This window comes from Microtus oregoni, unplaced genomic scaffold (genome assembly GCF_018167655.1).
Source record: "Microtus oregoni isolate MIOR12 unplaced genomic scaffold, Mior012 000015F_ref0000493, whole genome shotgun sequence".
Taxonomy (NCBI): Eukaryota; Metazoa; Chordata; class Mammalia; order Rodentia; family Cricetidae; genus Microtus; species Microtus oregoni.
In genome coordinates, this window is record NW_024543074.1 from 39,783,118 (window position 1) to 39,794,205 (window position 11,088).

Below are 11,088 nucleotides of genomic sequence, written 5' to 3' on the forward strand. Positions count from 1 at the left end.
ACCCAAAGACAACCGATCCTATGAGGACACTTGCTCAACTATATTCATAGTGTCTTTATTCATAATTGCCAAAACCTGGAAACATACTAGATGTCCCTCACCCAAACAATGTGTGAAGCAAATATGATACATTTACACAATGAAGTATCATTTAGCAGTTTAAAAAAATGACATCATGAAATTTGCAGGCAAATGGATGGAACTAAAAAAATAATAATCCTGAGTGAGGTAACCCAGACCTGGAAAACCAAATATAGTATATATTAGGAATATTTTCTAACAGAGCCTTGCACCGGGGCAAAGAATTCCAATCAGACCAGACAGAACCAAGTTAAATGCCCGTGTTTAGTAGATGGCAGTCCTGGGTGGCCGAGAGCATGGTAGGAGGAAGACAGAGGGAACACACACGCAAACCCAAAACCATGTGTTCCTGTAATTGGTGGGACCCTAAATAGCCTGTGGGAGTGGTCCTGACCCTCCCCAGGTAGGGGTCAGTGCTTAGCAGGCTGGGAATTGGAGTCCAAGCGCTTGGCAGGCTGGGGTCGCACTTCCAACTCAATATTGCAGTATGCACTCACTTATAAGTCGATAGTTGCTATTAAGCAATTGGTAACCTTGCTATAGTCCACAGAACACAGAAAAGCTAACTGAAAAGAGAGGCCCTAGGGGGAGACAAATGGATCTCCCTGGGACAGGGTAATTGAATAGACTTTGTGTTTGGACTAGGGACAGGTGAAAATGGGAACAGGAGAATTAGGTTGAGGGTGGTGGAGGGATAGAGCACTGGGAGAGATGACTGGAATTGGAGGGCATTTTGAGGGGAGGACGGTGTGGAAACCAGTGCAGTAGAAACCCCCAGGATTCTATGAGGGTGATCCTAGAGACGACTCCTAGTAATGGAGGAATCAGAACCTTAACTGGCCATCTTCTGTAACCAGGTAACTTCCATTGGTAGGACTAAGACACCAATCCAGCCACATAATCTTCCAACTACAATTTATCCTGCCAGCAAGAAGTACTGGGGTAATGAGGCACAGAACCTGTGGGAGTGACCAACAATGATTGGTCTAATTTGAGGCCCACACTGCAAGAGGGAGCCCATGCTGCCTGGATGATCAGGAAGCTGAGGTTGAATAACCCAAAGATTTAAAATGGTTACAAAAGAATCAATAAGATATTTACTATTGAAATTCTGCTGTGTTCATAGATTTGTGTCTTTCCTGATCACTATCAGAAAGGCTTCCTCCATGTGATGGTTTGAAAGAAAATGGCCACAAGGGGTGTGCTACTATTAGGAGGTATGGTCTTGTTGGAGTAGGTGTGGTCTTGTTGGAGTAGGTGTGGCCTTGTTGGAGTAGGTGTGGTCTTGTTGGAGTAGGTATGGCCTTGTTGGTGTAGGTGTGGTCTTGTTGGAGTAGGTGTGGCCTTGTTGGAGTAGGTGTGGTCTTTTTGGAGTAGGTGTGGCCTTGTTGGAGTAGGTGTGGTCTTGTTGGAGTAGGTGTGGCCTTGTTGGAGTAGGTGTGGTCTTGTTGGAGTAGGTGTGGCCTTGTTGGAGTAGGTGTGGTCTTGTTGGAGAATGTTTGTCACTGTGGGGGCAGTCTTTGAAGTCTCTTTTCTCAAGCTTCAGTCAGTTGACTTGTTCTGATTTCAGTCCCCAATTTGTTTATTTCCCATTGTCTACTTCTCCTGAGTGAGTCTGTTTCTCTTTTGTTCTGGAGCTTTCAGGAATGCTGTTAAGTGGCTATTGTGAAATTTCTCTACTTTCTTTAGGTAGGCAGTTAGTGCTATGAACTTTCCTGTTGGCACTGCTTTCATAATGTTCCATAGGTTGGGTATGTTGTGCATTTATTTTTGTTGAATTCTAGGAAGGCTTTAATTTCTGTCTTTATTTCTTCTCCGACCCAGGAGTGATTCAGCTGAGCATGGTTCATTTTCCACGAGTTTGGAGGCTTTCTGCAATTAGTGTTGTTGCTGAATTTTAACTTTAAGCCATGGTAATCTGATAAAATACAGGAGGCTATTCCAATTTTTGTATCTGTTGAGGTTTACTTTGTGACTGAGCATGTGGTCAGTTTTAGAGAAGGTTCCATATACCTGAGAAGAAGGTATATTCTTTTGTGTTTGGATAAAATGTTCTATCGATGTCTGTTAATTCCATTTGAGTCATGACATCTGTTAGTTCTCTTATTTCTATGTTAAAATTTCTGTCTGGTTGACCTGTCCATTGGTAAGCATCAAGTGTTGAAATGTCCTACTATTAGTGTATGGGGTTTGATATGCGGTTTAAGTTTTAGTAATGTTTCTTTTACATATGTGGGTGCTCTTGTATTAGGGGCATAGATGTTCAGGATTGAGATTGCATCTTGACGAACTATTTCTGTTATGAGTATAAAGTGTCCTTCTCCATCTCTTCTGATTGATTTTAGTTTGAAATCAATTTTGTTAGATATTAGGAGAGCTATACCTGCTTGTTTCTTAGATCCGTTTGATTGGAAAACCTTTTCCCAACCCTTTAGTTTGAGGTAGTGTCTGTCTTTGAGGCTGAGGTGTGTTTCTTGTATACAGCAGAAAGATGGATCCTGTTTTTGTATCCATTCTGTTTGCCTGTGTTTTTTTATTGATGAATTGAATCTGTATTATTAAGGGATATTAATGACCGATGATTGTTAATTCCTTTTTTTTTAGGTGGTAGTGTTTTGTGTTTCCCTTCTTTGGTGATGTGGGAGTGATTTCTTATTAATAAAGAAACTGCCTAGACCCATTTGATAGGCCAACCCTTAGGTAGGCAGAGTAAACAGAACGGAATGCTGGGAGAAAGAAGCTGAGTCAGGGAGTCACCATGATTCTCCCACTCCAGACAGACGCAGGTTAAGATCATTCCTGGTAAGCCAGCTCTTGGGCTACACAGATTAATAGAAATGGGTTAGATCAATATGTAAAAGCTAGCCAATAAGAAACTGAAACTAATGGGTCAGGCAGTGTTTAAAAGAATACAGTTTCCGTGTAATTATTTCGGGTAAAGCTAGCCGGGTGGCGGGACACAGCCCGCCGCTCCGTACTACAACACTTTGGGGTTTGTTAGTGTGAGTTTATCTGTTGCCTGTGTTTTTGTGGGTGCAGGTAGCTTCCTTGGGTTGTAGTTTTCCTTTTAGTAGATTCTGTAATGCTGGGTTTTTTTTCCTGTTGGGAGACTTTTAATGACTGCTTCTATTACCTTGGTGGTTATAGGTATGTTATATTGTTTATCTCATCTTTTTTTAACTTTGGTAAGTGGTATCTATGAGAAAATTATCCATCTATTAGATATTCCAATTTTGTGGAGTACAGGTTTTCAAAGCATGACCAAATGATCCTTAGGTTTCCTCAGTGTCTGTTGTTATGTGCCCTTTTCATCTATGATTTTGTTGACTTGGCTATTCTCTCTCTACCTTTTAGATAGTTTAGATAAGAGTTTCTGCAGGACATCTGTCCAGGCCCTTATGGCTTTTAGACTCTCTATTGAGAAGTCAAGTGTAGTTCTAATAGGTCTGTCTTTGTATGTTGTTTTGTCTTTTCCCCTTGAGGACTCTAACATTCTTTCTTGGTTTTGATTGTTATGTGGCAAGGAGATTTTCTTTTCTGAGCCAGTCTATTAGGTGTCTGTAAGCTTCTTGTGACTTTATGAAAATCATCTCTTTTTGCTGTTGCTGCTGCTATTGTTATTTGAGAGAGGGTTTCACTGTATAACGGCCTTGGCTGTCCTAGAACTCACTCTGTAGACTAGGTCAGCCTCAAACTCACATAGGTCCACCTGCCTCTGACTCCTGAGTGCTGGAATTAAACGCAGGTACCCCCCCCACCCAACGGGAGTCTCCTTCTTTAGGTTAGGAAATTTTTCTTCTATGATTTTGTTGAAAATATGTTCTGGGTCTTTGAGCTAGGATTCTTCTTCTTTTATTCCTACTATCCCTAGGTTTGCTCATTTCATAGTGTTCCAGACTTCCTGGATGTTTTCTGTCAAGAATTTAAATTGCTTCAACATTTTCTTTGTCCAGTGTAACTATTTCTTCTATCATATCTTTAATGCCTAAGAGTCTCTCTTCCATTGCTTGTATTCTGTTGGTGATGCTTGCATCTGTGGTTCCTATTCACTTACCCAGAGTTTTCATTTCCAGAATTCCCTCCATTTGGGTTTTCTTTACTGTATTTCCATTTGCAGATCTCAAGCAGTTTTATTCATTTCCTTCACTGTTCATTGTTTGCTTGCTTTCCCTTGACTTTCTTGACATTCTTTAAGGAACTTACTAATTTCCTCCAATTTTTTGCTTGCCTTATTGATTTCTTTAAGGGACTTTTCTCACTTCTTTTGTAAGGACTTATGTCATCTTTATGAAGTTTGTTTTAAAGTCTTTTTCTTGTGCTTCAGCTGTGTTGGAATATTCAGGGATACTGTAGTAGGATAGCTGGGCTATGGTACTGACACATTGCCTTGGTTGCCATTGATTTCATTCTTACATTGATGGCTAGGCATCTGGGATTGGCGTGATTATCTGTCTAGATACCAATTTCTGAGTTTTTCTTTCTTGGATGGGTGTGTTGTTTCTTGGTTTCTGTTTCTTCTCTGGTCTTCTGGTCTAGCTGGGGATATCTGCCCAGGTTGGCACCATGAAGAGGAGAGTGAGGAGGTTGGGAGTAAGGTGGAGGCACTGAGAGAGGGAGGGAGGTCCTTGGGAAGGTGGCATAAACATTGCAGCTCAGATGGAATAGTCAAAAGGGAGGGTCTTTTTTTTTTTTTAATCCCTTTAGAGTTCAGACTACCCTGTGAACAGCTCAGGTTACCAGAACTCTGTTTTAGGCACTTTTCCATTTGACAACTTTGCTATTTCTCCTCAGTCTTTCTAGAAGCCCAGCCCATCCTCAGTAAGACAGGATCGCTGTCACAGGAGACCCTGAAGGATCTTTAATTGTTCATAGTCTCTTTCTGCCACCCCTGCCACACTGCTTCCTTCCCATCTCCACGGAGACATGAAATGCAGCTGCTATTTCATCAAACAGCACAGAATACTGGACAGCAAGGTTTTCATCAGAGGTATCTAGGTCTAAGGTTAATTAAAGTCTGGGGACAGACTCCCAGGAGACTCCCTGAAGGGTTCTGCAGTCCCCTGGTACACAGAAGAGTCAGCAGCTCTTGATCTGGCCAGAATACAGCACGGAGCCAGCACACTGCTCTCAAGCCTGACCCAGGTGTGGATCAGAATTGTGTGAGTCTGTTCTCATGGGCGACCAGGTCAGAGGTCAGGCTTCTCAAGACAAGAGCTGATTGGATACTAAGTGTTGTGGGGCACAGTGAGAAGGGCAAATTGAGCTACCTGAGGCTCACCCTGCAGCACAGAACAGGAGGATAAAGACTGGGAGGAAGAGCACTAGCTACCGACAAAGCTCTGGCTCCCCATGAAGAAGGCTGACTCTGGTTGGTGACCTGTGCTTGAACCATTGATCCAGGGTAGAAACGTTGCAAAGAAAGAACAGGTTAAGTTTGGATCTGAGAAAAGACGGGATGTTCTCCACGTTGAAGTCATGATCATATGGAAGCGCTTCCTCAGCAGGTGAAAGAGGGAGGAAGCAAAACATCAAAACGAGGCCCCAGTGCTATAGATGAGTGAGTGATTGACTATAGGGGGTCAAAACCTGTCCTGACCCAGGGAGGATCTGGATCCTCTGATCATTCAGCAAATAGCTAAGGAATGACTGTGCTGCCTCTCTGCTTTGTTCAGTGACTCCAGGTTTCACACAGGCTGGAGAAAGTTAGTAGGGACAGCAAGGACCAATGACCCTGCCAGCTTGTCTGTGTTCATTGCTGTTATTACATTTGACTGTGATAGCAAATGTAATGGGGGAAGAGAACATCGCCCTCTAGTGGTCCACTCTGGGGATTTTTTTTTTTTTTTTTTTTTGCACTTTGGACTGGGAAAAGCACTACCTGAATATTGCTCTTCTCCTTGTGAGGCAGAGGAGTGACAGGCAGAGGGAAGTTGCACAGGGCTGCAGCTGGCGTGTAAAAACTGTCCACAAAGAGAAAGATGCAACCCTTTCTACCAGGGCACAGGCCCGTCACGCTTCTGACCCTACTTCTTAGAAGTATACTCTTTCTTAACAAACTAAATGTCTCCTTTACTGCAGCATCCCATGGGTCCCTGTCCAATACTGTGTTCCAAAGCACAAGAACCTGGAAATCCAGACTGGTGCCCAATGTTCCCGAATTTCCTGACAGTAGTTGGATAATCTAAAAGTAGTGGGCAGTGTGAGGAGTAGGGAGTTTTTAAAAATTGTAGTCTGATTCTTCCCCACTGTTCCTCCAAAGGGAAGCAGGCACGACTTTTTTGGCCCCCTCCTCCTCGTCGTCCTAGTCCTCGTCCTCATTCTCCTTCCTCCCCCTCTCTCGCCCCAATAAAACTCCTCATTTAAAAAAAGTGCAGTCTGCCCCCACACTTACTGCAGGATCTGCCTTTTGCCATTTTCACAAAAGCCTTGGGCAGGGTTTCTTCTTTGATTGCCCACCACTCAGACAGAACTCATTCTACAGTTAAATTTGAATATGTGGAAATGTGCTTTCAGGAAAGAATCCAAAGGATGTGGTCTCTTATACGAGAAAGACCCCGGGATCACACTTCCTTCTTCTTCCTTTCTAGGTGACCCAAGGCCATCAGTGTGAGCCTCTTGAGGACTGAAACTGAGTGCTCATGGGAAAAATGTGGTGATGGTGTCTTTAATTTATTCTTTGTACATCATTTAGTCACAGTCCCTTATCTAACTACATAGTCCATCACCGAACCATCGTTTTCGTATGCTAAAGTAAGTTTGTAGCTGTCACACTAACAGTTTGGGTTTATTAAGTTTTTTTAAAAAAAAAATTAAAGCAACCTTACAGGACCAATAAGACATGCTGTGCTGTTTTTCTTACCTCAGAAAAAGAAGGCATAGCAACCTAAGGGTGGATGGGAAGAAATAAAGTATATTTTTGATAATGAAGCCAAACTTATTATGTTTGTTGTTTGAAAAGAAAAATCACGGGCTGGGCATCTTCACAGCAGACACAGGAGATCAGCTTGGTGGGAGGACAGAATACGGAAGATTAGTGGTAGACAGGAATTTGTCTCACTGTTTGGGAGGGAAGGTCAGGTGTTACCTTTGCTCACAGTGCGGTACTTCTACAAATATCTGACCTTAGAAACCGATTAAATGAGTTTACCCCAGACCTGTAATATATTTTAAGAATGTTTTTTATCACATTCTCTAGATGAAGAACAAGACCAGGAAAATGTACAAAGTGCTATAACCACTGTCTCTTAGGTTGTTGATGTAGAAATGAATTATTTTTCAATTGATGGATCTAGTAAGTAAATCAGAACAAACAGCTAACGTATTTGGGCAGACAATTAGAATCTCCTAAGTATACTGTAAAGGGGCTTTCAGAGAAGCTCAGGAGAGGTTCTGGAGTGAAGGTCGATGGGAAAGAACAGTCAGGAAAGGAGTTTTGCTGCTGGAGAGATAGCTCAGAAGTTTAGGACACTGGCTGCTCTAGCAGAGGGCTGGGTTCCCAGAACTGACATGGCCATTTGCAATCATCTGTAGGTCTAGTTCCCAGAGATCTGATGCCCTCTTCTGGCCTCCTTGGTCCTGCACACATGAGAGGAAGGGACTCACATGAAGGCAAAACACCCATATACATAAAATAATATAATTTTAAAGAGAAAGAAATTTGTATGATTCAAGAATTCCAAGAGCCTGATGTTCAAAGAGAAATAGTCAGGGCTACAGAAACCCTATCTCAAAAAAATTCGATATAATAAATAATAATAATAGTAATAAATCAAAGATGAAAGAAGAAAGGATTGTGCTAGAGGTTGCCATCAGGGGACTAATTATTATTAGTTTGTTCTGGTCAGAATAACTGTAGGCTATGATCTTGCTAAGTCCCAGGTAAAATTTCAATGGGGTGAAATTTTAATATGTCTCTGTTACTGGACAAAAGGAGAAACATCTTGGTCATTGGAGTGCATTCTTAGAGGTACAACCTCAGACAAAACCAGGAGCAGAAGAGACGAGAAGCAAGCATTTGAGAAGGGAACAGAGAAAGGATAACATTCCCTGAAAGGGACAAAGAAGAAAAACAACTAAGAATCAGTGTCTTTTTGTTGTGGGGATGGCAATAGCTTTTATTGGACTGGGCATAAAAACTGATCTCCTCTGGGTAATGGGCATCAATGAGTGATACCCTCCCACTGCTCACACCAAACACAGAAGAAGAGCTTAGCCACAGTATATTACCCTTGGTAACGTTGTAGTAAGTAAAACAGCAGCTGTGTGTGACTTGAAACTCAGAATGCAGGTTTGGGAGATGAAAGAACTGACTGTATCTATTATCCAACTTTTAGCTTAGGGTCAGCTAACAGCTGTCTGTAGTTTACACTTGAACCTCTCTCTCAAGTAATCCCAGGCTGTTTTTAGTGGTTTGTTTTGAACTGACCATAGTGACCTGAACTTGGGATTTTCTATCATCACCCCTGATACCCATCTTCTTCCCGGTGCCCTTTTCCTGTACCTCACCCCAACACCTCTCTTGTGAAAGTCCCCCTTTCAGAGTCTCAGCCCCAGAGTGATAGAGCTGAGGCACTGACCAAGAGAATAAAATTATTCCAGCCAAATGCGTTCTCTTTTTATTTAACATTGTAGGTTTTCATCTGCTACAAGAAACTCTGAATGAAACTATGGATCAGAAGAATAAAACTACAGCTGATTTCATCCTGCTGGGGCTCTTTCCCGGCTGCAGGTACCCGAACCTCCTCATCTTCCTCATCCTCTCCGTCTATGCCCTGGCCTCTGCTGGGAATTCCACACTAATACTGCTCATCTGGCTGGACCCCCGCCTCCACACCCCCATGTACTTCCTGCTCAGTCAGCTGTCTCTCATTGACCTGGCTTACATCTCCACCACAGTGCCCAAGGCGGCCACCAACTACTTCACCGGGAGGCAGGACATCTCCTTCTTGGCCTGTGCTGCTCAGATGTTTTCCTTCCTCACCCTCGGCCTTGCTGAGTGCATCTTACTGACACTAATGGCCTATGACCGCTATGTGGCTGTCTGTCACCCTCTGCGATACACCATTCTCATGAGTCCCAAGGTCTGTCTGAAGATGGCCGCCTCCACCTGGATTGGAGCGGCTGGTGCCGCCCTGGTTCATACCGTCTACCCCATGAATTTTCCTCTCTGTGGCTCCAGGAAGATCAATCATTACTTCTGTGAAATGCCCGCCATTCTGAGAATGTCTTGTGTGGACACCTCAGTCTACGAGACGGTGAAGTTCGTGTCAACCATTATCTTTCTCCTGGCCCCATTCACGCTGATCCTGACCTCCTATACCCTCATCTTCCTCACCGTCCTCAGGATGAACTCACCCAAGGGGAGGAATAAAGCCCTGGCCACCTGCTCCTCCCACCTGACTGTAGTGAGTCTCTATTTTGGTCAGGCCATGTTCATCTATATGACTCCCACCTCTTCCCACACACCTGACCAAGACCAGGTAGGAGCTGTGCTGGGCACCATAGTGACCCCCATGCTCAATCCTCTCATCTACAGCCTGAGAAACAAAGAAGTGATAGGAGCCCTACAGAAGTGCACAGGCAGATGCTGGGACCGTGACAAGGCCAGGTCGCACTGGTGAATGTCTTAGCCAGCAACTTCAAAGTGAATTTAAGTCAGCTTGAATCCAAATCGAGAAGAGAAGGTTGTGAAAAGGGAACATCCACGACTCACGGAAACTGGGATTTGTTGGAATGTTGTTGTCTTAGTCCCAGAGTGGTGACTTGAGTTGAGTAAAGCCTTATAAGAGTTCCATACTTGTAAGATTACATGGATTTTGAAAATAACATCTGTTCAAAGATAAAAGTTTCTTAATTCGTTGAGTTACAAGTCAAGGACCTATTTGTTACTCTATCATTCCCACTTTCATTAACATTGCTAATTTAAATATCATCCTGTCAATGGTTCCTTTTTATATTTTTACTCTAACTTAATCCCTTGGAATGATTTATGCAACTGAGTTCTTCTTTGTTCTGACTGCATGGATTACTGACTACATTTAGCAGGAATAGATGTGAACCATTTTTCCTTACTACATTTTTAGCCCTTTTCATGAGTCATTAACAGCACAAAATAATGAGTGAGTTCACTTCCAATTACTGATGATATTCATTCAGTGTGCTCTCTGAAGATGATAGGTGGAATTTTCACGAAATCATGCTGTCTTTAAGTGAAACGAGCAATAATAAAGTCCCATTTTATAGAACAGAGACTATGCATTACACAGACCTCCATCTTCTTACTCTCAGCAGCCCAATCACAGACTCTTAAAAAAAATGTGGCAAAATAAAAGGTAGACAACATTTAGCCACAAACACAAAAATAGAGAATATCAATATGAGAAATTGTAACAACTTGTCAGGGTTGAAAATTATAGCAAAACTTAAAGGGGACCAGTGACCCTCCTGAAGTGTCCCCGTTCTCTTCCTGTAAACTTAGACCATTCCTAGGCATGTGTGTGGTTGCGGCTGATTTATGTCACAAAAATATACATTGACAAACCTTCACCTTCTGGAGAATGATCACAAGGTGACAGGGGATTCACTGCGTGGGAATTTTAGTTCTCATTATGTTTTTGAAATGACTTTAAAGGTATGAAGTTGAAACTGTGAACTGGGAAATCTTCACTTTAGAAACCCGGTATGGGGGCTGGAGAGAAGGCTCAGTGGTTAAGAGCATTGCCTGCTCTTCCAAAGGTCCTGAGTTCAATTCCCAGCAACCACATGGTGGCTCACAACCATCTGTAAAGAGGTCTGGTGCCCTCTTCTGGCCTTCAGGCATACAGACAGAATATTGTATACATAATAAATAAATAAATATTTAAAATAAGAAAAAGAAAAAAAGAAACCCGATATGCATGGATATAAATCTACCCTGAGACTCCCTTCTGATATTGCTTTGTAAACTGTGTCTCAGTTATTCCCGCACCTTCATGCTGGTCCAGAGAGATAATTTATGTTGGGGTTAGA

General features: G+C 42.7%; 1 protein-coding gene across 1 annotated transcript; it reads left to right on the forward strand.

Moving 5' to 3' along the window:
* The first annotated feature begins 8,747 nt into the window (after positions 1-8,747).
* On the forward strand, positions 8,748-9,701 carry LOC121456353 (olfactory receptor 2T27-like). The gene has a single exon (XM_041664436.1). It carries the CDS (start codon positions 8,748-8,750, stop codon positions 9,699-9,701), a length of 954 nt encoding a protein of 317 aa, XP_041520370.1.
* Positions 9,702-11,088: the final 1,387 nt, after the last annotated feature.